At 53.0% G+C, this 25,320-nt stretch overlaps 1 protein-coding gene across 1 annotated transcript; it reads right to left on the reverse strand.

Annotated features, from left to right (window-relative positions):
* Window positions 1-4,734: 4,734 nt before the first annotated feature.
* On the reverse strand, window positions 4,735-18,865 carry ACVRL1 (activin A receptor type II-like 1). The gene is made up of 11 exons (XM_011930624.1): window positions 18,787-18,865; window positions 18,084-18,282; window positions 13,227-13,292; window positions 12,415-12,666; window positions 12,006-12,217; window positions 11,704-11,803; window positions 11,196-11,342; window positions 10,326-10,601; window positions 9,571-9,768; window positions 6,703-6,833; window positions 4,735-5,045 (listed from the first exon to the last, which is right to left on the reverse strand). Exons 3-11 carry the CDS (start codon window positions 13,285-13,287, stop codon window positions 4,911-4,913), a joined length of 1,512 nt encoding a protein of 503 aa, XP_011786014.1. The 5' UTR covers window positions 13,288-13,292; window positions 18,084-18,282; window positions 18,787-18,865; the 3' UTR covers window positions 4,735-4,910.
* Between the last annotated feature and the right edge of the window lie 6,455 nt (window positions 18,866-25,320).

Consider the following 25,320-nt stretch of genomic DNA (forward strand, 5'->3'; position numbering starts at 1 on the left):
CATTATACCCAAGCCTGTCGATTTCCTTTTTTCATGTCTTTATCAGTGTTTGTGACTAAGCTTCTTATCAACAGGAAACGCCTGCCTGAAGGGATGAGGCAAGTCCTGGGGGCTGGACATGGGACAGGGAATTCTGGGTAGTGAGTGGTGGCTAGGCAGCCAGACTGAGTGGTCTCTCCTTTCCCAGGACCCAATAAGGTTCTCAGGCTCCTTGCCTTGGCATCTGGTGGATCCTTTGATATACACAGGAAGACAGCACACCAGACATGCCCCAAAGCCAGAGGGTCTACAGGAGGGAGCCCTGGGTGGGGCTCCAGCCCTGACCCTCTGTGATCAAGGAAGGTCGCCAAACAGCTCAAGCTATAATATGGGAATTGTCTTTGCCCCTAGTCTCCACCAATCACCAGTCCCCCTCCTTTCTAGATGAAGAGGCCAAGCAACTGGCCAAGGTCCCAGATAACTTAGTGACAGTCACCTCAACTGGCCCTTGTAAGTCTGTTTCTGCATCTGAGCCTTCAGAGGCTGGTGTGTGATCGAGCATCCAGGTCTGGGACAATGAGGTACTTGGTACAGACCTCTAGATGAAGAAGAGGAGGCGACTGCAGCACTGACTGACCTCCTACTGTGTGCCAGGTGCTCCAAAAATATTGATCATGAGACTAGGATCCTTATCTTTCAGATAAGGCTCCCAGGAGAGGAACAGACTGCAGGTCAGATTTCCCAAGAGGTGAAGATCTGATCTTAGCACTGAAAATAAATGCCCATGAGGGATGTCTGGGCCAAGCAAGGCTTTATGGGTGGCTGAAAGAAACAGGTTTATCTATCTAGACATCTTTCTTCAAACCAGCAGAAGACTGAATAGAGAAACAGGAACTGGCTGTTCTCCTGGTAGGAGAGGTGGGAAGGGTTTGTGCAGAACAGAAAATGGGTTACCTGGCTTCCTGTTCCTTACCCTCTGCCTATTAGTTACCCTTGAGCAACCAGATTCTGTTTCTGGTGATGCTGGTAATAAGGAAATTCCCTTTATTTCCCTGCCCATGTGATTCCCTGGACAACCCCACTCTCCCCCTGCCTCACCATTCGCTCCTGCAGCTGGGGATGTAGGTCAGTAAGAGTGGGTGGGTGAGAAAGAACAGAGAAGAGACTCATCCAGACATGACACCCTGCAGGGCAGCAGTGACAACACTTTAACCTGAAAACTGCCTGAAAATAGACTGTGTGTCTATGACATTATGCAAATCATATGCAAAGTCAAGAAGCCCTCTGTCTCTATTTCGAGCAAACTGAATGTGGCCCTGGTGGAAGCAGCTCATTCCAAGAGTCGCCCACCCAGAGTGACGATTGCACAGCTAGCATCAGTCCCAGCCCTGGGAGACTGGACACAGGACGTGCACCCCCCACTCCACCCCCAGGACAGGGACTTCTAGGTGTGAGGACTTTGCCGTCTCTTGGGCTGTTGATCATAATGTTGGTGAGGATATGGAGGAAACAGCACCCTCCTTGGAGGCTGGTGCAAGGCAGGACTGAGGGAGGATGGTGCCTTGGAGAGTGGAGAGGAGAACTGTTGGTGAGGCCTTGGCAGGGGAAGGGGTGGCCCTCCACATCAAGGCTCATGCTCCAGGAGCTACCCTCAGCCCCACTGTGGCATGCTGTGGCACCTATCACCCCTCAGGGTGATACCACACAGATGGTCCTCTCCTCTTTGTCTAGATAGGGAAACTGGGGCCTGGGGTCCCCGAGGAAGTCAGGGCAAAGCTGCAGAGAAGCAAAGTGAGCAGTGGGTTTTTTTCCTCCAAAGGCAGGCAGGTTCCCTGAGGTCTACTTGTAGGCAGGGGCTCAGACGGGGTGACTTCCCAAGGGCTCTTCGCAAGAACTGGAGAGCAGTGAGCCAATATTGCCACAGAACCTGCTCAGCGTTCACATACCCCTTTCTCTGCAATTTCCCCACTGCCCTTCTCCCAACTCTCCAACCATAGTCTGGACACCATGGGGAGGACATAAGGACGGAGTCTGGCAGGTGCAGGGGGAGGGGAAAGGCTGCCTTTGCCGGATGCTAGCAAGGCTCCTATTTCCTCAAAGCTGGTCTGAGGCCGGGTGCCCCAATCCTCTGGGAAGACACTGTGTTGTGTGGGGATCCATGAACCCAGGGTAGGAGGTTCCAGGCATGAGGCTGCCTTGGGGGTGCAAGGGGCCACAAGGTCATCTGTGGTGTAAGGTGTACCCTCCCTGTGTTTCCCGAAGAGGACATCCAGCACAAAGGCACAGATTTTCTAGGCTGGGCAGTCCCACAGGCCAGGATCCTCTCAGCTTCTTTTAGTACCTGCCTCCCCCACGGCATGTCCCCGCACCGAATTTCCGGGGGTGAGAATGGGATGTGTGTGTGAAGTGCTTTCTGATCCCAGGACAAGGTAGGTCCCCAGGGAAGGGGATCTTCCCATGCTGGGAATGGGGACTGACTCCTGGCAAGATGGGGACCCCATTTGAGAAGGGAAGTGAGAACAAGGAATTGAGGGGGCGTCCAAGTTGCCGGTTTGGAAGCAGAAAGCTCTTTGCTAGGTGTGGTGTTCGAGGGACAGTCCCTGCAGAACAGCAGGTCAGCGAGCACACGGACGCTGTCGCCGGGGAGCGGGGAAGGCTGTCCCACCCGGCCGGGAAAGGCCTGCGGTCCCTGTGTGGGGACGGGCGGCGGCCGCTGGGCAGCCCTCCGCCAGCAGAGGGCGACGTGGGCAGGTGCGGCAACCAGGCTGGCTGCTCCCAATCTAGTGTAGGAACTGAGATTTGGGCCCCCGCGGGGGTCTCAGCAGGGGCGTGAGGAAACTGTGACCTGTGTAAGGGCAAAGCTGGGCGTGTATCCTGGGCCCCTCTCCTCCCCCGATCCCTCTGGTTCTATCTGGACCTCTGGGACGGGCCACTGCAGAGGCATCGGCCTGGGAAGACTCTGGAGCTCAGGATTTAACCATGGTTTATTGCAGACCTATTGTGTGCCAGGCACGAGCCCAGTGCTCCCACAAACAATGTCTCCAGGTAGGAGAAGTATAATTTCGACCCTGCCACACCTTCCTACACTCAGACAGAGGCATGTACAGACTGCTCTCAGCAACGCCACCTCCTTCGCTCCCTGGCCATTGGGCCCCCTTCTCTCTACCTGTCTCCTGTCACTTCACTTCCTGCCCCAGGCCTTCTCTTAGGGATTTTCCAGCCTTTGGGGAGCTACTGCTTTCAGGTTCTGGCTGTGGGGGTCTCAGCAGGATTTTGTCCCAAAACCTAGTCCCAAAATCCTTCAAGAGGGAGATGATTCGTGGGCTGGGTGGATTCCAGTGACCAGAGGACGTGCAAACTCTGCCCTAATGATCTCGGAACCTAACCCATCCATTTAGCTTTCTGTTTTCACCCAGTTTCACTTCCTGGTTCTCCTCTGAGCCTTGCACAATGCTGGGAGACAGGCCTAGAAAAGTGCCACCGTGAGGATGGTGGAAGACACACATAAGATGCCAGACTGGGGAGGCTACTCTGGGTCATTACAGCAGGAGCGGGGAGAGCTTTCTTCACTTCCCTGTCCCTGGTTTGAGGACTACTAGGCCGGGTCTTCCCAATCTTAGGGCTGTCCTTGTCGGTAGCCTGAGTCCCCACCCCTGCTCCTTATATTCCTCAAGCTCCCCTCCAACCCACTTCCCTGCACCCAGGAGCCAGGGAGACCTGCTGCATATGTGAGCATACATACATCCTTGACATTTCCAAATGCCAGACTCTGTGTGATTCTCTAGAGCTATTGCATTCTCCTGAGACACACTCTCTGGGCCTGGCCAGGGGTGTGGGCCTGAGCCAGGGGCCAGTAGGGGAGCTGGAGGCTTCTTGGATGGAGCCAAATTTCTTTTGACCTTGGAAGACTTAGAGGAAACCACCTTGCGGTCCTAGGGCACAGAAGACTATGCCACAGAGAGGACCGAGGGGCTGGCTTGTGGTCAAAAGGCAGGAGAATCATTTGAACCTGGGAGGTAGAGGTTGCAGTGAGCCGGGATCATGCCACTGCACTCTAGCCTGGGCAACAAGAGTGAAACTCTGTGTCAAAAAAAAGAAAAAGAAAAAGAAAAAAGAAAAGGTCCTGATACAGGCCTGCTTTTGTCACATGGAACAAACACCCGGGGTCAGACCTGGGTCTCCTGACACCCCTGCCATGCTTGGCCTCGACATCCTTTCAGTTAATCTGAAAGTCCTGGGCCTTACCCATCTGACCTGCCCCTTCTCCACTGGCCTGTGATCCTGCCACATCTTCAGTAGGACCTCTTAGATTTTAATGCCCTAGTAACTCAGGCCCCAGCTCTCCCAGGCAGCTGATATTCAGCAAGCTGCGCTCTTGTTGAGGAGACAGAAAGCCCAAGGCATCATGGAACTGAGATACAAACCCACGGAGAGAAACTGATGGGCCCTGGCTCTCTGGAGCTTGTGCCAGAGGCTGAGGCCTGGCAGGGAAGTGTGTGCCAAGGGCTAGACAGGGCCCTGTGCCACCCTGGCAGCTCTGTTGGGGCAGTGGGGTTGATCAAGGGCAGGGGGCAAAGTGCAGGCCCAGGCTCTGAGTCTGGGACTGGGATTCCCTGGCTTGGCACTCTGACTCTGGAGCCTCTTTTGCATCCTGTCCTGGGAGTGGTAGGGGCTGCACCCTGCTGGCCATAGCGGGTGGGGAGAAAGCCAGGCGTCAGGGAGCCTGCCACTTTGAGCAGGCTAGACGGCAGGGGATCAGATTTCAGCCCAGCTGTATTTTTGGCTGGGTGGGCTGGGGGCCGAGCAGGCAGGCGCAGCTGCCCATCCCCAGCACACACCACACTCACACTACCTCTACCCAGATAGGGCACCATCCACTACCCCCCACCCCCCACCCCCCTGCAGGCAGAGAGGAGTCAGGTGCTCCTGGGCTACTGAATCACTTTGGGCTTCTCTGGACTGTTGCTAATTTTCTGTAGTGTCTTCTTGATCCGCAGCGCGGTGAGTCGGGCAGAGGGGTTTGGGTACCAGCACTCCCGCATCATCTGAGCTAGGCCTGAGAGGACCTGGGGGTTGGGAGAGAGGTGCAGAGGAGTGGAGGCAGAGGGAGAGAAGCAGAGGAGAGGAGGGGGTTGGGAGAGAGATGCAGAGGGAGGTGGGTCAGAGAAGATGGAAATAAGGAGATGAGGAGGATAGCCAGTAATGGGGAGACATAAGCAGGAGAGAAAGGATGAGAGGAGGGAGATGAGAGCATTGGAAAGGAGAGCGAGAGGAAAGACAAGCAGTGAAAGGGAGAACAGAGGATGACAAAAAAAAAATGGAAGAGGAAGAGAGTAGAGTGAGAAAGGGACGGAGAAAGACAGGGAGGACAGAAAGAGAGAACTCAGATCTTCAGGAGCACTCAAGCCCCCTTGGGCGAGCAGTGTCTGTGAAACACCTTACCCCCATCCCCACCTTCACCAAGATCCACAGGAAGGGGCAGATTCTTCAAGCCTGGGGGCTCCCACATCCCCATCCACAAGCTAAGGCCCCAGTGCAGAGGGCAGTGTCTCCCAGCCCCTCCATCAGCCATGGCTGGGCCCAGGGGACTGTGGAAGTTTGAGAAGTGGGAACTACCCTAAAAATGCAAGTGTCCAGGGAGCAACCCATCCTAAGAAGCTCACCAACCCATCCCAGGGAGCTCATCAACCCATCCCAGGGCCTGGAATGAGCTGGCCCCACTTCTGGCTCCTGAAAGTGAGAGTGTGTGTGTGTGTGTGTGTGTGTGTGTGTGTGTGTACAGGAATGCATACATGTGACTTTTTGTGGATATGTATGCTGTACAGAAAGGTATGTCTATGTATACATGTATAGAATATATTCATTATTTCAGTAAATATTTATTAGCACCTGTTGTGAGCCAAATATTATGATAGGTAACAGGGATATAAAGGTGAGCAAAAGACACGTTCTTTGTCCTCACGGGGCCAACAGTCTGGCGTATATGCACATGTGTATATATCTGTGAGTGTATCTTCAGAAGGATATTCATGCTTGTATGTGTTGATATACGTGTGTGTGTCTTTGTATAAGTGAAGTGTTTTGAGAAAAAACAAGGACAAACAACAGCAGAACAGCAACAAACAAAGACAAACAGCAGCAAAAATGCCACAGTGGTCAGGTGTGCAGGCTCACACCTATAATCCCAGCACTTTGGGAGGCTGAGGCAGGAGGATCACTTGAGCCCAAGAGTTTGAGATAAGCCTGAGCAACATAAAAGACCTTGTCTCTACAACAAATTTTAAAAATTAGCCGGGTGTGGTGGTGTGCACTACACCTAGCTACTGGGGAGGCTGAGGCAGGAGGATCAGATGAGCCCAGGAGTTTGAGGGTACAGTGAGCTATGATTGGGTCACTGTACCCCAGCCTGGATGACAAGAGCAAACAAAACCCTGTCTCTCAAACACACACACACACACACACACACACACACAGAGCCACAGAGAGCCTCTGACTTTTCACAAGGAAGGTGAAGGTTCTTAAATTCTCAGAATGACCAGATGGCCCTGGGGGCAGGAAGCATGGGCCAGGGTTGAAAGAGGGAGTACCTAGAGAGGTGCCCTAACCAGGACACCCACTATCTACCTGCGATGAAGCAGAGGCCTCAGACACAAGTTCTTGGGCCCAGAAATCCCAGCCGTGAGCCACCACCCCACGCCATCCTAGTCCCAGTAGAGGCCTCACCGGGTCTGCAGCCAGCCGGTTAGGGATGGTGGGGGTCTGCTGATCCACACACACCACCTTCTTCATGTCCTCAAAGCTGGGGTCATTGGGCACCACATCATAGAAGGGTGGTCTATAGTCCTCCACGATGCCTGCAAATGGACAATGGAGGGGACAATCACTTGGGACCCCAAGGAGGCCCAATACCACCCAGAGGAGAGCCTTTCCTACCCTCCATCCCAACAGCCAGAAACCAGTGGCCTGGACATGTCCCTGAGAGGGACAGTATAATGATGCAATAAATGTGTTTCTAACTAATACTAATGACTGCCATTTGTTTTGCACTTGGCATGTGCCAGGTATTCTGCTGTAAATACTTTACGTCTTTTATCCTGTTTGTCCTCACAATAGCCCTATGGGGTGGCTACTAATATTACATCCATTTTACAGACGAAGAAACTGATGCTCAGAAAAGTGGGGCCCAACATTCCACAGCTAGTAATGGCAGAGGCAAGACTCAAATCCATCTCAGATTCCTAGGCCAGCCTTGTCCCAGTCTTTCCTCAGTTGCCTTCCACCCAGTGCCTGGGACTGCTCGCAGGCCCCAACTATCACACATGCCTGATAATAATAACACCAAATGTTTACTGAGCACTGTGTGCCAGGTGCTATCCTAGGAGCTCTGCATGAAATCCTCACAGCGGCCCTATGAGGTAGGTAATACTATTAGCTCCACTTCATAAGCCAAGAAACGAAGGCCAGAGAGTTTAAGAAACTTGTCTAAGATCAACAGATAGTAAGTGACAGGGCTAGGATTTAAGCCCATGAAGTCTAACAGCAAAGCATGTGCTCTTGACCTCCAAGCTGCCTTATTTTTACCCAGGTCTGCATAACATCACCCAGTGTCAGCGATGGCACAGGCCTCTGCTGACTCCTGCAGCCAGCACTGATCCCCTCCTCTTGGTATCTCAAGTTCACAGTTTTTAGTAGGAGCTTTCTGAAAACAATGCCTGTGGAGCTGCAGACAGCCCTGTGCCCCATCCTGTTTCCCAGCCTGAGGCTGGGGGCCATGGCCACACAGGCCGCAACCTCGATAGAGCCTTCGCCAGCTGTTCTCCCCATGGCCAGCTTCCAGGCCGGCCCCTGTGCCGCTCACGCCCTAATCAGTGCTGCACAGAGGCCTGAGTGTGTCTAATGGGCCTTTAATCAGTGCCGGGGCTGACACCAGATTACAGTGTTTATAATGTGCCGCGAGTCGGTGTGGGGCTGATGGAGCTTCCCCCTCCGCCCCAGGCAGCCTCTCCCAGCCTTTCCTTTCTGCCCTGCAGCTTGGTCCAAAGAGCCTTGGCTTCTTCCAGGTTCCCCTTTCCCCTGATCCCAGTCTCCTTAGAGCCCACTCTGGCAGTTCATGCCCAGAGTCTTAAGGAATCTAAGCGCCTTGTGAGTCTCCCCAAGGGACTGGTGACACCACAGCCTCTGTTTTCAGTCGATGACCACTGAGGACAAATGAAGTCTGGCATAGGGCTGGCTCCTAGTAGATACTCAGGAAATGAGGACATCCTTGTCCCCAAGAATCAGGGCTCTAGCCATATCCTGAGGATTGTCCCCAACCTGTCAAGACTCCTCGAAGTCCCTCACCATGGACAGCCTCCTCAAAGGTTGACAATGTTCCCACCAGTCTAGAAGACCCACCCATCCTCCGTCCACCCCAGGGCTGAGAGAGCATCAACCACAGGGCTGCCCGGGGCAGGTCCCTCTCCCTGCCGCAATCCCTCTAAATCAGTCCCCTGTAGCAACCCACAGTAACAAGGAGGCAGCAATAAGCAGGCAGTGCAGGCACTCACATGCATTGTGTGCATGAAGAAATCAAAGGCCAGAGAGGTTTAAGTGCATACAGTGATGATGAGCACTGGCCCCGGAGCAGACTGGCCGGTTTCAGACCCTGATGCTGCTCAAGCCCGCTGTCATTCTGTGCCCCCATCTCCTCAAGTGTACAATGGGGACAATATGAGGTCAGGCACTCATTCTATCTACAGCAATAACGGCCACTAATATTTAGCTTTAGATATTGTTCTAAATACTTAGATTATCTCAACAACTGGAAGCTATTTTTATTCTTTCTTTCTTCTTTTTTTTTTTTTTTTTTGAGACAGGGTCTCACTCTGTTGCCCAGACTGGAGTGCAGTGGCACAATCTCGGCTCACCACAACCTCTGCCTCCCAGGTTCAAGCAATTCTCCTGCCTTAGCCTCCCGAGTAGCTGGGATTATAGGTGTGCCACCACAGCCGGCTAATTTTTGTATTTTTAGTAGAGACAGGGTTTCGCCATGTTGGCCAGGCTGGTCTCGAATTCCTGACCTCAGGTGATCTGCCCGCCTCGGTCTCCCAAAGTGCTGGGATTACAGGCATGAGCCACCGCCCCCATTTTACAAATGAGGAAACTGAGGCACAGAGAGGCCAAATAACCTACCCATGGTCATGGCAAAATCAGCAATAGAACCCAGGAAGTCTGATTCCAAGTCTATGCTCTTAGCCACTAAGCAATACCACTGCCTTGCCCATATCAAAGAATCAAATAAGATAATACATGTAAAGTACATAGCATGACATCTGGCACATATTTAAGCTCAATCAATGTTAGCTGCTATTAATATTTCTGTTATTATCACGTACCCAAGATTTCACAGCCAGACTCACAGACCCCGTTATCTGTTTTTAAGGTTTATACCTTAAAAGGTCACTCAGCTGAATCAGCTGGTGGGCAGCATGGAAAGGGTGCCAGGAGGTCTGGCTGCAAACCTCCCAGGCCATGGGCACTGGCCATGGCAGGAAGCCCCTGGCTCCACGGGCCGAATCCCCTTTCCCTACCCCGTGTAGGGTGGACACTCACCGTTCACGATGGTCCGGCGGGCGACCTCCCACAACACCAGGCCAAAGGCCCAGATGTCAGTCCACTTGTAGGACTCAAAGCAGTCCGTGCGGATCTGCTCATCCAGCACCTCAGGTGCCATGTACCGCTTGGTGCCTACTCTCGGGTTGTTGCCGATGTCCAAGTAATCGCTGCCCTGTGAGTGCATCACAGCCAGGCCTGTGGGGGTGAGGCCTGTCACTCCAGTCCCTCTCCCTGACCTGGGGTCCAGGGGGCAGGCAAGGTGGGGACTGAGAGAAGCAGTGGGACAGAGAGGGTGAGGCAGATGGAGACCTGCATGGAGATGGGCTGGAAGACAGTGACCACAGAGAGAACCACCGCCCCAGGTACTCTTTGCTTATGGAGTGCTCTTTAGGTTCTCAAGAACCCAGCGAGATGTGAGTGGGCAAGGCCGGCATTATGATGCCCACTTCACGGAGCAGAGCTGGAGGCTGGTGACGGGGAGGGATGTAGTTAGTGAAGCCAGGAATGAGAACCCAGGTTCCTGGCTCCCGCCTCCTTTCTCCCAACTCCTGAAGCCAGGATGGTATGGTGGAAGGAGTCTGGGTTTGAAAAGGGTGTTCAGACAACTCATGGGGTCTTGCAGAGGAGAACTGAGACAACATGCACCTCTGTTTTCAAGCACCAATCATGGTCACTGCCCATAGGCAAAGGAGAGGAGAGAGCACGGGCTCTGCCCACCTGTGAAGGGCCTGCCCCTGCCCCGCCCGGCTCACCCAGGTCAGCAATGCAACACTGCAGGTTGCTCTTGACCAGCACGTTGCGGCTCTTGAAGTCACGGTGGGCAATGGCCGGTTTGCCCTGTGTACCGAAGATCTCCACGTGCAGGTGTGCCAGGCCACAGGCTGCGGACACAGCTAGCCTCAGAGCCAAATGAGGCTCCAGCGTCTGTCTCTGCAGAAAGTCGTAGAGGGAGCCGTGCTCGTGGTAATGCGTGATGAGCCACAGCTGCGTGCTCGAGTTGCGGGAGGTCATGTCTGAGGCGATGAAGCCTGTGCACGGAAGGGCCAGGTGACTCAGCCAAGGGGCTGGGGCTAAGGGAGGCTGGAGTGGTCAGGGTCAGGGTGGGGTTGGGGGAGAGGGAATGGGCTGGGTCACTGCTAAGCTAGGTCTGGGGTCGGGGCTGATGTGGCTTAGGTCAGAGACAGAGCTGGAGTCAGGGGTTGGGTCTGGGCCTGGCTTAGTGGCTTGCAACTGTAATCCCAACACTTTGGGAGGCCAAGGCAGGAGGATTGCTTGAGCCCAGGAATTTGAGACCAGTCTGGGCAACATAGGGAGACCTCGTCTCTACAAAAAATAAAAAAGTTAGCTGGGCATGGTGGCACATGCCTGTGGTCCCAGCTACTCAAGAGGCTGAAGTGGGAGGATCGCTTGAGCTCAAGAGATTGAGGTTCCAGTGAGATTGCATGACTGCATCCCAGCCTGGGTGACAGAGCGAGGCCCTGTCTCAAAAAAAAAAGAGGTTGGTGCTGCAGGTGGGCTAGGAGTCCTTCAGGGTTCTGTTAATGTCTGGAGATCTGCGAATTCGAGCCCTGAGTGCAGGAGGGCAAAGCCCCAGGCCTGGCACAGCCGGCCCCTCCCCTTGCCTAGGATGTTGTCGTGTCTGAGCAACACTGTGTTGTAGATCTCAGTCTCCCGGAACCAGGACTGTTCGTCCCTCGAGGAGAAGATCTTGACGGCCACACTCTCACCGTGCCACAAGCCCCGCCACACTTCGCCATAGCGGCCTTTTCCTGATGGCCAGAGGGGAAGGTGAGGGTTACACACTGGGCACACAGAACCCTGGAGGAGCCCCTCATCTTGATGCTGTGCTGCCTCCCTCGCCCACCCCACCCACAGAACCCCTGACCCTTAGGTTTAAGTTAATCCGGACCCAAACCCAGCGGCAGGCCACCCCAGCTGCCTCTCGTTCCACCCCGGTCCTGCAGAAAGAACCTAGCCCTGGCCCGTCTCCAGCCCACTCCCTGCCCAGCAGAATTCCAGTTCTGACCCAGGCCTGGCACTGCCTGTGATTCCGGAAGCCAAGAACTCCCTCACCCCTCCAGGCTCATGAGAGCCCTTGGTCCTCATCCACCGGGCTCACCCACTGCTCACCCACACACTCCACCAAGGCAACCTGCCGTGCCACTGTCCTCTGCACCAGGAAGGGGAGCCCCGAGCCACTCCCTGTGGTGCAGTCACTGTCCAGGAGGTCCTGGGGGTATGGAGAGGCCACTCAAAAGCTGCCCTAACCAGCCTCAGCCCCCTTCTCCATCCTCAACCTGGGACCTGCTGGGTCACTGCAAGCTCCTCACTCACCCAGCTCCCCACCGGCTCTAATCTCTGGATGACCCCTCTGATTCCGCAGTTCCTATCTGCCCCCCTCCACCCTGTGTCCCAGGTCCCCAGGCCCATACCCCCAACATGCTGTCGCCCTGCTCAGATGCTTTCAGGATGAGACTGGACTCTCCCAGCTCGCTGTGCAGGCCCCGCTGCTTCTCCTGCCTCCGTCGGACATGCCACAGGCCCACGACACCCAGGGCCACCAGGGCCAGCAAGGCCAGCACAGGGCCCAGGATCAGGGCCAGCTGGCCATCTGTTCCCGGCTGCTCCGAAGGAGTTTGGGTGGCTGGGGGAGGGGACATTGAGGCTCAGCTTGCACTAGGTCAGCTTCCCCCACCTCGGGCAGACCACTCTGCCAGAGTCTTGTCCACCCCCCCACCCCCGCCCCCAGCCCCTTTATTGGCCAGAGCATGAGAGGAAAGGAGGGAAGGGAGGGCAGCGGCCGAGAAGATGGGGAGGGAGTGCTGGGGCAGCTGGACGTACCCTCCAGCACCAGGGACACGTTGTGGTTGCAGAGGTGGCTGTCGCAGCAGTAGTGGTTGACGAACTCGGTGGGGCGCCCCCTGCAGAGCTCCCTGTGCAAGTTCCCGCAGCCCCGATGTTCCTGGGGGTGCCTCCCCTCCTCCCGCACCAGCACTACTGTGCACCAGGCCCCCTGGCAGGTAGGCCCCCTGCAATGTGGGCTCTCACATGTGCAGGTCACCAGCGGGCCCCGAGAGGGCTTCACGGGGTCGCCTGGGAGACACACCGGAAGCTCAGTCACTCTGGGCCCAGCTCCCCAAGGCTGAGCCCAACACCCATTTCTGTCCCATTGTCCCTCTCGTCTGACCCCCCAGACAAACACCTTGAAGCTTTGGTTCCTTACTTCCATCCTCAGTCATCCTTCCCTCAGAGCCCTCCCCTCAGGGCAGCTGACACGGAGAAGCAGGCTTCTGTCCCCTCCTGGCTCCTAGGTTCTCCCCTCCCAGTTCTAGGCTGGGCTGGGCCCCCAGCCCCAGTCCTGAGAGCGCTCCCAGGCTTGGCCTGCCAACACCTGCTCTCCCTCCACCCCAATATAGGCTTCCACCCTAGCCTGACAGAGCTCCAGCCTGCAGGTCTGGACCAAGAGGAGAGCAAAGGAGGGCTGGGGTAATTGGGGGCTGAGTTTAATGGAGCCTCACTATCCTCTACTCTCCAGTCAAGCTCCTAAATTCTCCCCAGTTTCTCAAGTTCAGCCCCAGGCAGAGCTGATCTGGGCCCAGATAGCCCTTTCTCTATCCAGGTTCCTGTTTCCTAACTGCCCCCCCAGTACTCACCCTGGGTCACCAAGGCCATCAGCAGCATCAGAAAGCCTCTCCTCAGGGAGCCCAAGGTCATGGTCCCTGCAGAGAGGAGCAAGAGAGGTGGAGTAAGAGCCACAAAATGTGACAGCTGCCGGCCGTGGCTCCCTCCCGCCCAGAGGAAATCACAGAGAGTTTTTTTTGGAGGGGAGGCAGGGAGGCCGCCTCCCTACTCCCTGCCGCCTGGCTTTGGGGCGGGGCCTGCAAGGGAAGTCCTGGTTCACTTCCCCATGGAAACCATCCTGTTAGAGGTGAAGGGTGGAGAGCCATGTTTAAGTGACCGAGAGCTTGGGGAAACCCTAGCTCTGCACCCCTGCTGCTGAGCTCAGACTGGAGGCAGGTTGGGAGAGCTGCAGGGAGCACCCAGTTGGGGTAGAAGGAGCATCTCTCCAGCAGCTCCCCTTCTGTTCTGTGTCTCTTTCCCACACCCTCACAGCCTTCACCCCTGCCTACCCTTTCCCAGTGCCCCCCCCCCCAGCCCTGGCTGCCTCAAACATAAACAGGCTCCTGTCTTCACTTCCTGCCATTCAGGGTCCTGCCAAGCCAGGAACAGGAATCAAGATTGTTTAGATTGGGGTCTGGATAGAACAGGCAGGAGTCACGCACAGCAGGGATCTAAGGGCATATTTTCAGGGTGGGCTGCAGCAGCCACAGGGTCTGGAGAGGCTATTTAAATATGCCCTTAGTTCCTTGCTATCCTTAGTTCCTTGTGCCTGGGACACCCACATGACAGAATTCTACGTGGACATCCTGTGAATCACAAAATCCAGCTTCTTGTTTTACAGAAGAGACGATTAAGGCTTATACAGGGAAGAAGACTTGTCCCGGGTCAGATAGGACTCACTGGCACCAGCAGGAGTATAACCCAGGCTTCCAGACTCCTAGTCAAGTGCTCTCTCCACACCGTCCCTATCCAGTGGTGGCAGCCCATGTCGGAGCCCTCAGGCTGTAACAACCACGCAAAGCTTGGATGGCGCCGGGTCATGCCAGGTGTAGAGGAACCTCTCTGCAAGCTCACCAGAGTATAAGCTGCCCTCTCGGAGTCATTCCCTGGCCCCCTTCTCTCCCCTTGCCATCTAGGAAAGGGTGGGTGGAGGGCCAGTGATGTGGCAGGGGAAGTGAAACACACTTAGACACTGAATGTTTGACCTTCCATGGCTGACTAGGGTTGAACTTTTTCAGAAGTTTGTTGAAGAGTGTCAGGGGGAGTAATTTTGGTCTGTGATAGTCCCCAATCCAGGTCCCACACCAACTAGTGCTTCTGAAGCCACCCAGTCTTCATTTCTCAGAGGTTTAGAACCAGAAGATATGGGCTAAAGCTGCAGCTAGAAGGACTCTAGTCAGACAGCAACAGGACTTTCTGAATGGTGGCGTGTGTGCAGGTGTGTCTCTGGGGACTGGATCCTCAGGCAGGGCACAAGGCAGGGAGACTGTCCTTTGGCATGACATGGTGATCCTCACAGGGCTGGGCATATGGCCACAGAGGCTTCAGAAGGCCCACAGTTTAAGAATGGTGCCAAATGAAGACCCGAGATCCTGAGGCTCTGAGGGCAGTATGGCCAGGGATGGGGTGGGGGGCTTCATAGGCCTCTCCGGCTGGTGGCACGCCTGGCCTTCCTGCCTGGGCTTCCTCTGCCCCAGAGGCCCAGGCTGGGGGAGGAAACAGAGCCCTGGGCTGCTGCAGCTGTGTCTCCAGCCTCTGCCTGACCTCCTGCCTCTTGCCCCTCCCGCAGCCAGTGAGGACTCTGGCTAGCACTGTGTGGCGGGGCCCGTGGTGGGATGGGATGGAGAGAGCACCCCAGAGGAGCTGAATCTGCCCACTGGGGTACTAGCAGGAAGCCATCCTTGGCGGCCTTTGCTAGCCCAGAAAGCTGCAAAGGAGAGGGTTTGAGGTGGGAAGAAAAAAGTGGCTAACAATAAGGCTAAAATCCGGCATTCCTCTAGGACCCTCTGTCCGTACCTCTAGTTCTCTGGCCGTGCCCCAGTCCACCCTCCTTCTACTTTATCACGCATCAGAATCACCTAAAGTGCTCAATTAGTAAAGCATATTCACTGGTTTCACCCTCACTCTAGACTCTGATTCAGTCCTGGAATCAGCAAGAAACATGCATTTTTTAAAAGTTTCCCAGGGAGTTCTGATCAGTTTGTGTGGGCACCACTCTTTGAGAAATGGGTCCTGCACAATGCTAAGTCTGGTTCCTCTGCTTTCATTTTGCTGTACAGGGCCCTGCTGGGTGAGTGGGAGTGGGATGCAGAGGGAGGGGACACTCACTCCCACCCAGGACCCTCCCCATCTACTAGAGAAGGGACAGCCAAGGGTAAACACCAAAGCCGGGACTTGGTGACACTGTGGAGTGAGTCCTGTCTGCATCTGCAGAACCCATCTTTGGTCTAATCCTGGGAATGTGATGGAGTTAAATTGGGACTGTCCAATTTTTAACTGGACCCAGTGTGAGGTCAAGAACAGGAGGGTGCTGAGTCCTGACCAGTTCAAACTCAGAGCTGACTCTTTATGATTTGCCCTAAAATCTGACTGTAGCACAAACAGACTCCTGGGGCCTGGCAGGATCCTTTCACTTCTAAGCAAAACTTTGTGAAAGATCTCCTGCTGACAGAAGCATCACTACTGTTGGCCAGAAATTACAAATGTTAAACTAAATTCAAACGTTAGCTAAACACTATGAAATACTTAATAATAACAGTTAACCTTCTCTGAGTACTAATTATGTGCTAAGTACTGAACTTGAATGGTTTTTCTGATTTAATCATCACAACAGTCCAATGGGGGAAAGTGAGGCTTAAAGATGTTAAGTTTCCTGTCCATAGTCACTGAGTGTGTCTTAATAAACTTAAATTGCTGATAATAAATCCTTCCTTGGTTGTTGTTATTCCTCCAATTGTTTGGGGTTAAATGAGTTCCTCAAAGGAAGAAAAAGACATGGGTCTCGGTGGACATGAACAAATTGCCCACTGCTGTTGTTATTAACGGGTGCCCTACTCAGATTTGTTTAAATGCAGACAGCGTTTTTGTTTGTTTTTATTTTTTTTTGAGACAGGGTCTTGCTCAGTTGCCCAGGCTGGAGTGCAGTGGTACAATCATAGCTCACTGTAACCTTGAACTCCTGAGCTCAAGTGATCCTCCCACCTCAGCCTCCCAAGTGGCTGGGACTACAGGGGGGTGCAGCACCATGCCCAGTTTTATTTTTAGTAGAGATAGGGTCTCACTATGTTGCCCCAGCCAACAGTGTTGCTGCTGGGAAATCATCAGTTTGCCATAGGCTTAGTCAAAGTCTGAGCCTCAGGTGGGGAGAGCCAGAGTAGTGGTATGCCCCAAAGGTGCTTATCAATCTTTTTCTCCCCAGCACACCTGAAGGATTGGTAAAACTCACTCCCATCAACGGCAGTGGCTCAGCACAGCAGTGATTGTCACAGGGCTGGAGAAGCACCATATCAAGCACAACCTTCTGGACTCACTCTGCACTTCAGTGGGCCTTACCCCAACAGCAGAGGACCAGACCCAGCTGTTCATATTGGGTTGCCCTTACAATTCATCCATGTGATTTATTAGCCCCTCACAGAGGGGTGATGCAGCGGAACAAGCCTGGATTTTCAGGTCTCAGGCAGACCATGGAGGCAGCACAGAGTAGAACAGAGGTTAGGGTGTGGGCTCAGGAGCATGGAGACCTGGGTTCAAATCCTGCCTTTGCCTCTTAGAGGCATGAGATTTGAAACAAGTTACTTAAACTTTCTGAGGCTTAGGCTTCCCATCATATGTAAAGTGGGAATAATAGTGTTATCTCATAGGTAAAATGTAGCAAAATTATTTAGCAGAGTATAAGTAGTATACAGTAAGCACTTAAATGTTATCAAGACCCCAACCATGCCACTTACCCCACCATCCAAGGAGTTTTGGACAAGTTATTCATGTCTGTTTCCTTTTCTGTAGGACGGACATAGTAACCCCTCTTCCACTAGGTTGTGACCAGGATTACATGAGAAAAAAATATATCTAAGTGTCTACATAGTTAGTACTCAATAAACGGTAGCTATTTCTAACAAACCAATGAAATGGGAGGGCAGGTGAGAGAACAGGTATTAGGACCGACCCTGACTCAGCTAGAAGCTGGCCATACATAGACAGAGTGAGAGAAACTGTCCATTATACCCCTGTCCTTGGAGAAGGAAAGAGGAGCTGGGGCAGCCAGCCCAGCCGTGGGTTTCACAGCACTGGCCTCCAGGGCAGATGGAAAATCTGGGGTCCCAGCCTGGAGGGAGACTGGGATCCCCTTTGGCCTGGATCCTGAAGGAAGGTCGTGGCACGGAGATGACTGACCATGCGAGGCTAGGGGTGAGGCTCCTTGGTTGGAATGATAGTGTCAGATTCCTCAAGCAACAGCTGGAAGGACTGGTCTGGGAAAGGTGAGCTCTGCGGGGAGTCTCAACTGCTGTGGAAGTGGACATTCACTCCAGGTCCACACAGCCGCCTGGAGGACGTGTGATCCCTTCTATGTGAGGAGAGCAAGACAAGAATCCCACTGCCCATTTTACCAAGAGGGTAGAACAGAGAAGTGAAGTCACTGACCCCAGGTCACCCGACTTAGAGCCAAGTTTCTGATTTCCAGTCTGGGTCTCGTCCAGTCCCCTCCAAGTCTCAGGTAGGGTCATGGGTAAGCTGTGCGGGGTCAGCCAGGGGCAGCTTGCGTTTCTAATGAGCTGGAATTAAGCCTACCGCGACCATTCTGCGGTGACTTTGGGGTCCCCCCGAAGGAACGGCCCACTGAAGCGGGGGTCAGGCCGCCCGCCACCCGGTCCCGTCCGCGGACGTCGACTCACCTCTGGGTCCGCTCTGCGGGTGGCGGGGCGCGAGCCTTCGGTGGGCCGGGGCCACCTCCCCTCCACCGCGCGGCCGCGGTTGCACCGCGAGCGCTGGACGGCGGGCTGGGGTCCGGGCGCGGCCTCGGACCGGGCTGGAGCCGGGGAGGGGCTCGATCGGCGCGGCTGGCGCAGCGGCCTCCCGGGACTGGGAAGGGGGCTGGAGCAAAAATGTTTCTTATTCTAGCGTCTTCCTGCCTGGCCCAGCTCCACCACTCCCTCCTAATAAACCGTTTCCTTATTGCCTAGCTCGCCGACTGGCCGCCGCTCGCCCCTCGCTGGGGCTGCAGGACCGGGACCCTCCCCCGCGCCTCTCCCAGCCCCTCAGGGGGGCCTCCCGGACCAGCAGCCCGCAGCTCCCGGATCGCTGGCCTGCACCCGGGCCGGACCTCCCACATCCGCCTCCCCGAGGGGGCGGGCCTTTGACTCGGGCTGTGGGGGTCCTGTGGGGGTCCCATGGGGGTCCCGTGGGGTCTGGACCCATATAGCCGTGGGAGACAGAGGCGAGACTGTAGGCAACGTCTGGCGGCCGGAGCAGTGGGTGGGGGTAGAGGGGGATGGCTGGCAGCATCGGAGGGGCCGCCTGGAATCTGGGCGCTGGGAAGGGGCCACCAAGGAAGGGACAGGCGGGGGTGAGACGGGGAGGGACATTACCTATCCTTACCCCACCCTCAGCCCGGGGTCCTTGGTCTAGGAGGCTCGGAGCAGTGAGGGCAGAGTTTGGGGCTAGCGAAATCCAGATGCGTTTTGGCTCCGCCCTAGGGAACTCCCGACTTGGCCCAAATCCTTCAGTCCCCTCCCTCGGGCCCCTTCATCCCTCATTTGTCCCCTCCTCTCTTCAGCAGCCTCTCCCCATCCGCACTCAGCGCAGGGGTATACAGGCCCAGAGGGACAGCCTTGGGTTAGCCCTGAGGATGGTTTGAGCCCTTCCTGGCCGCTGTGCAGCTGGGTGACAAGGACACCCCCGCCTCTCCAGGGACGGTCAGAATGGAGAGACACGATGGGAGCTGCCTTGGACCTTCCCCTTCCAGGCAGGGCCCCCACCCCAGCAAATGGAACTTTAAATAGTGGTGGGGAAGGGAGCCTCCCTGGAACACTGCTGACACAAGGCAGCTGGGGAGGGAAGCAGAATGGCTTCACATAGGCAGGGGAGGGGGACACAGCTCTTCCTGGTGTGCCTGCACAGGCTGGGAGCACTGACCTCACTGCCCTGCTTTGCTCCAACCACCTGACTACCTGCAGGACTCTGGTCTTAGTCCTAGCCTCCTGGTTATCCACAGAGACTCTGAAGTCAAACTACCTACTAGGAATGCAGGCTGGTTGTGTTACCGTAGGCTAGTGACACCTCTCCATGCTTCAGTCCCCCATCTGCTAAATAGGCATAGTAAACGGTGCCAGCCTCATAGGGTGGTTGTGAGAATAGAAGGAAATGATGCTTATCTCAGCTCATAGCAAAGATGCTGGCTGGCTGAGCCTGACTCAGACGAGGCCCTCAATGAAGGCGTTTGTTAATTAAATGAATAAATGAAAAGGCTGGGGGAGGGGGTGACCTCAGAGACACTTGGAAAGACGTGGGTATTAGAAGCAGGAGTAGACCTCTAAGGTATCTTACTCTAATATGGGGATTCTACAAGATGAGCCAGGGACCCCTCCCCCCGCCCCGCCCCTCCTTTCCACAGGAATAGAGGCTGGGGGAGATAATGGCTAAAAGCTCAGACAGGCATCAATTATTGACTGACCTCACTTCCTCTGCTGAAACCCTCCCCATCCCCCACCCTGCAGCTGCTTCACAAGTTGTGAGCCTAGTGAATTCCCAGAACCCTGACACACCCAAATTTCAGTGTCAGGACAGAACTGTGTCCTGCAGCCAATAGGAAGTACTATGGGATTACGATATCTGCTCTTTCAGATTATAGCGGCCACTTGGGCTCTCTATGAGCTGGGGAACTGGGAGCCTGGCTGCAGGTCTGTCTTTCACACTCTCTCTCCCTGCTCTGCTATGGCTTCTGGTCAACCTTTTCCTCCCCCAACCCCCAGATCTCTGTCTTGAGAAGCGAGAGTGGGGGCTTCCCAAGGGAAGCCTTCGGTCTGAGAGGCACACTGAGCACAGAGACTTCAAGATGGACGAGAGCTGAGAGTCACTTCTGACAGTCAGCGGGGGATGGAAGACTATCTGCACAGAGTTTGTGAAACAGATAAAAATAGAGTACATTTTGGGAGTTGGAAGAGAAGACCCAGGGGGGCTGGGGTCTGTTCATCAGTGCTGGAGTCTTCCCCATGTCCCTGGAGCACTGAGCCCTCTGGTCCCTGACTAGTGCTCTTTGGGGCTCTTGTGAACCCCATGCCTTCCAAAGCACACAGAGAACCCGGGGGAGGTGTCAGAGTTGGAGATCCAGAGTTGGAGAAAGCCCTAGAGAGTCATCCCAATGAGAAAAGGGAAAAGGAATTACAGACTGTGTCCAAGTCTACAAGAATTAATTACTCAGAGGGACCAGCTGTTCCCCATATTCAGTGAGGACAGAACAAGAGGAAACAGGCCCAAAGGACAATGTAGATACTCAGAAGGATTTCCCAACAGTGCAGGAAGCAGAGGCCCGAAGATTCTGTGTGGGGTGAAACCTCGAGAAGATTCTCATCTGTGAAGGCGGGTGACGTGGAGTCTGTCAGGAAGGCAGGGCAATGGACACTTTCACCTTGCAGGACCTGCTGTGAGTATTAAGTTCAAGCATCGTTCTTTTTCTTTTTTTTTTTTTTGAGACGGAGTCTCGCCGTGTCGCCCAGGCTGGAGTGCGGTGGCATGATCTCAGGTCTGCCTCCCAGGTTCAAGCGATTCTCCTGCCTCAGTCTCTCAAGTAGCTGGGATTATAGACACACGCCTCCATGCCCGGCTAATTTTTGTATTTTTAGTAGAGACAGGGTTTCACCATGTTGTACAGGCTGGTCTCGAACTCCTCACCTCAGGTGATCCACCCACCTCAGCCTCCCAAAGTGCTGGGATTACAGCCATAAACCACCCCACCCAGCCTCAAACATCACTCTTGATACTAGGGAGGGGCTGGCTTCATGGGAATGTGACCTGTGCAGATGCACAGGGACCTATGCCTGGTTTAATGTGCTGTTGTTGCCATCTTAAAATTCTTAACGATATTCTTTTTTTCTTTTTTCCATTTATTTAGGTCTCTTTTATTTATCAGTGTTTTTGTAGTTTTCAGCATTTAAGTCCTTTATGTGTTTTATTACATTTACACTTTTTTAAAACAATTATAAACAGGATATGCTATTTTTAATTTTTGTACCCATTTGTTCATTAAATTATATAGAAATATAATAGATTTTTACATATTGATCTTGTATACTGTGACGTTGCTGAAACTCACTTATTCAAGGGGGTGGGGCATTTGGGTTTTCTCCCCCTCATGGATTCTTCGGGATTTTCTACATTGACAGTCATCTGCATCTGCAAATAGAGACAGTATTATTTCTTACTTTCCAATATGCCTATTTTTTATTTCCTTTTCTTACCTGACTGCACTGGCTAAAACTTCTAGCATTATGTTGAATAAGAATGGTCAGAACAGCCATCCTTGCTTTGTTTCTCTTAGGAGAACACACTCAGTCTATTAACCATAATGTTAGCTGTAGATTTCTTGTAGTAGCCACTCTGTATCAGATTGAGAAGGTTCCCCCATTCCTCTTTTTTTTTTTTTTTACGTTCTTATCGTGGATGGCTATTGAATTTTGTCAAATGTCTTTTCTGTATCCATTGATACGAATTGTGTAATTTCTCTTTGTTAGTCTGTTAATATGGTAGATTATGTTGACTGATTTTCTTTTTTTCTTTTTTTTTTTGAGACAGAGTTTTACTCTTGTTACCCAGGCTGGAGTGCAATGGCGTAATCTCGGCTCACTGCAACCTCCACCTCCGGGGTTCAAGCAATTCTCCTGCCTCAGCCTCCCTAGTAGCTGGGATTACAGGTGCCTGCTACCACACCCGGCTAATTTTGTATTTTTAGTAGAGAAGGGGTTTCTCCATGTTGGCCAGTCTGGTCTTGAACTCCTGACCTCAGGTGATCTGCCCACCTCGGCCTCCCAAAGTGCTAGGATTGCAGGTGTGAGCCACAGTGCCCAGTCTCTGTTGACTGATTTTCTAATAGTGAACCAGGCCTTGCATCCCTGGAATAAACCCACTTGGTTATGATGTGTACTTCTTCATTATATATAGCTCAATTTTATTTGCTAATATAGTAATTTGCTGCATAATGAAGTTTCAGTTAAAAATAATCTACACATACGATGATGATCCCATAAGATTATAAATGGAGCCAAAAAATTCCTGTTGCTTACTGACGTCATAGTAATGGATCGCATTACTCATGTGTTTGTGGTGATGCTGGTATAAACAAACCCACTGCGCTGCCAGCCATAGAAACGTATATAGCACGTACAACTATGTTCAATAAACAATACTTGATGATAAATGACAATGCTACTGGTTTATGTACTTAATATCCTATACTTTTTATTATTATATTTTAGAGTGTGCATCTTCTATTTAAAAAAAAAAGTGAACTGTGAAGCAGCCTCAAGCAAGTCCTTCAGGAACCATTCCAGAAGAAGGCATTGTTATTACAGGAGATGGCAGTTCCACACGTTACTGCCCCTGAAGACCTACCAGTGGGACAGGATGTGGAGGTGGAAGACAGGGATAATGATGATTATGACCCTGTGTAAGCCTAGACTAATGTGTGTGTTTAATTTAAAAAAAAAATTTTAAGTGCAAAAATGAAATTAAAAGTTTTAAACATAGAAAAAAACTTATAGAGTGGCTCGTGCCTGTAATCCCAGCACTTTGGGAGGCTCAGGTGGGTGGATCACCTAAGGTCAGGAGCCTGAGACCAGCCAGGCCAACATGGTGGAACCCTGTCTCTACCAAAAACACAAAAAATAGCTGGACATGGTGGCGGGCGCCTGCAAGCCCAGCTACTAGGGAGCCCGAGACAGGAGAATCGCCCCAAACCGGGAAGCAGAGACCACAGTGAGCCGAGATCACGCCATTGCACTCCAGCCTGGGTGACAAGAGCAAAACTGCATCTCAAAACAAAACAACCAGTTGTTGTCCAGTTCAAGGATTCTTTTACCTGTCTTTCCACCCTGCTGTTGCACTCATCCAATGAGTTTTTATTTCAGTTAATGCAATTTCCAGTTCTAAAATGTCCATTTGGTTCTTTATATCTCCTAAATTTTTATTATTATTTTGCTGGGACATTCTATTTCTTTGTTGAGATTTTTTATTTTTTTCATTTGTTTCATGATTGTTCTTAATTGCTTACTGAAGCCTTTTTTTTTTTTTTTTTGAAATAGAGTCTCACTCTTCCTGCCCAGGCTGGAGTGCAATGGCGTGACCTTGGCCTACTGCAACCTCTGCCTCCTGGGTTCAAGTGATTCTTCTGCCTCAGCCTCCCAAGCAGCCAGGATTACAGGCACCCACCACCATGCCCAGCTAATTTTTTGCATTTTTTACTAGAGATGGGGTTTCATCATGTCGGCCAGGCCGGTCTCAAACGCCTTTCCTCAGGTGATCCACCTGCCCCAGCCTCCCAAAGTGCTGGGATCACAAGCGTGAGCCACCACGCCCAGTGACTGAAGCCTTTGTTTAATGGCCACTTTAAAATTTTTGTCATATGAGTCTAACATCTCTATCATCTCAGTGTTGGCATCAACTGTCTTTTTCATTCAGTTTGAGATCTTTCTGGTTCTTGGTATGACAAGTGATTTTTTTTTTTGAAACTGGATATTTGGGGTATCATGTAATGAAACTCTGAGTCTTCTGTAAATGTTCTGTTATAGCTGGCGTTTTATGATACCATTCTGGCAGGACAGGAGAGGGTACACATCTCGTTACAGTGGGGGAAGAAGTCTAGGTTCTCCTTTCAACCTCTACTAATGCTCATTGCTGGCATGTGGGAGTGGGAGCTCTGCTGGAGGGAGTAGGAATGCCTCATTACTGCTCCCCCATGGCCTCTACTGACACCTTCCTGGGGAGTGGCTTCCTTATTGCTAGACTGTGGTCAAAGTCTAGGCTCCCCTTTCACCTTTGCGGGTGTAAGTGCAGGACTGCACAGTTTTTTCTGTGGTGTGGCGCTGGAGTAGAGCAGTGATTGTTTAAAAGTTTTCTGCCTCATTGGGCTGCTCTTTCCTGGTCTTCTGGCTGGAGAGGGCAGCTTTTGTTGGCACTTTCTATGTTTGTGCCCACTGGCATTTTCAGGTTGTCTGCTTCTTTGGCTCCAATTTTCTGCCATAGGCCCTGGCTTTCTTCGGGTTAAGTTTGGGTTTGAGAGGAGCCCCTGACTTGAGCTTGGCTTTGGGGAACTGGGACAGGTAAGTCATAACTGAGTGTTCGTCCACATCCGGGTGAATGATTTCTTCAGGAGTGGTGACCTGTGGGACACCCAGCCATTGTCTGCCTGCTGCATGGTTTCTCCTGATTTATCCGCAGGCTTCTGTGGGTCTCAGGATTCCCATTCTGGGCACAGACCTGGAGCACAGCTGTCTACCAGGGCTCTCAGGACTTTGCTGTCTTGCCAGTTCTGGTTAAAGTTGGTGATGGGCAAGTAGGGGGTCTTGTTCTGAATCTACCCCAGCAGCCTCTGCTTTGGCATCTGCTTCTTGGCATCATCATCCCCTCCATCCTCGCACACAGGCATGGAGATGGAGTAGTGGAGGATCAGCGTCCACACCAGACCCAAGATGAGCTTCAGGTTCCCATCCACAATGGCTTTGCTGTCGATGGACGTGAACTTGATGCTCTCCTGGTCCAGGAACTCGAGCGCCATGGACAGGTTCTCCAGCTGCATCCGGCGAAAGGTGGACCGCTGATTGGTACTTGAGGTACATGTGCTTTGGCTGAGCACCTCGAGCAGCGCGATGGGCCACAGACCGTCGCTCAGGTCAGTGCCAATGCATTTGTTCACACATTTGAGGTGCTCCTTTCACCAGCGTGTGAAAGTGTTCTGCTGGATCTTCTTCCACGGTGCGTCCTCTGCCAGATCCTTCCCGGTCACTGGCATCCTGGTGGCGGGGAGAGCGCAATGCGCAACGAACTGCCGGGGACTGGTATTTCGAGGCCCAAGGGCCAGAGGAGCGAGAACCGAAGCGGAGCAGGACGGGGGTTCGAACTTGCTGCCACCGGAGCCTGCGC

This window comes from Colobus angolensis, unplaced genomic scaffold, assembly GCF_000951035.1.
Source record: "Colobus angolensis palliatus isolate OR3802 unplaced genomic scaffold, Cang.pa_1.0 Scaffold87, whole genome shotgun sequence".
In the NCBI taxonomy this organism is placed as follows: Eukaryota; Metazoa; Chordata; class Mammalia; order Primates; family Cercopithecidae; genus Colobus; species Colobus angolensis.

What these genes read in the sequence shown, in the direction of transcription:
- ACVRL1 (XM_011930624.1), bottom strand. Translation starts at nt 13,287, where the DNA reads ATGACCTTGGGCTCCCTGAGGAGAGGCTTTCTGATGCTGCTGATGGCC. An exon ending in CAGACACGACAACATCCTAG is followed by an intron (nt 10,602 to 11,195) that starts GCAAGGGGAGGG and finishes TTCCGTGCACAG; the next exon opens with GCTTCATCGCCTCAGACATG. An exon ending in ACCGGCTGGCTGCAGACCCG is followed by an intron (nt 5,046 to 6,702) that starts GTGAGGCCTCTA and finishes CCCAACCCCCAG; the next exon opens with GTCCTCTCAGGCCTAGCTCA.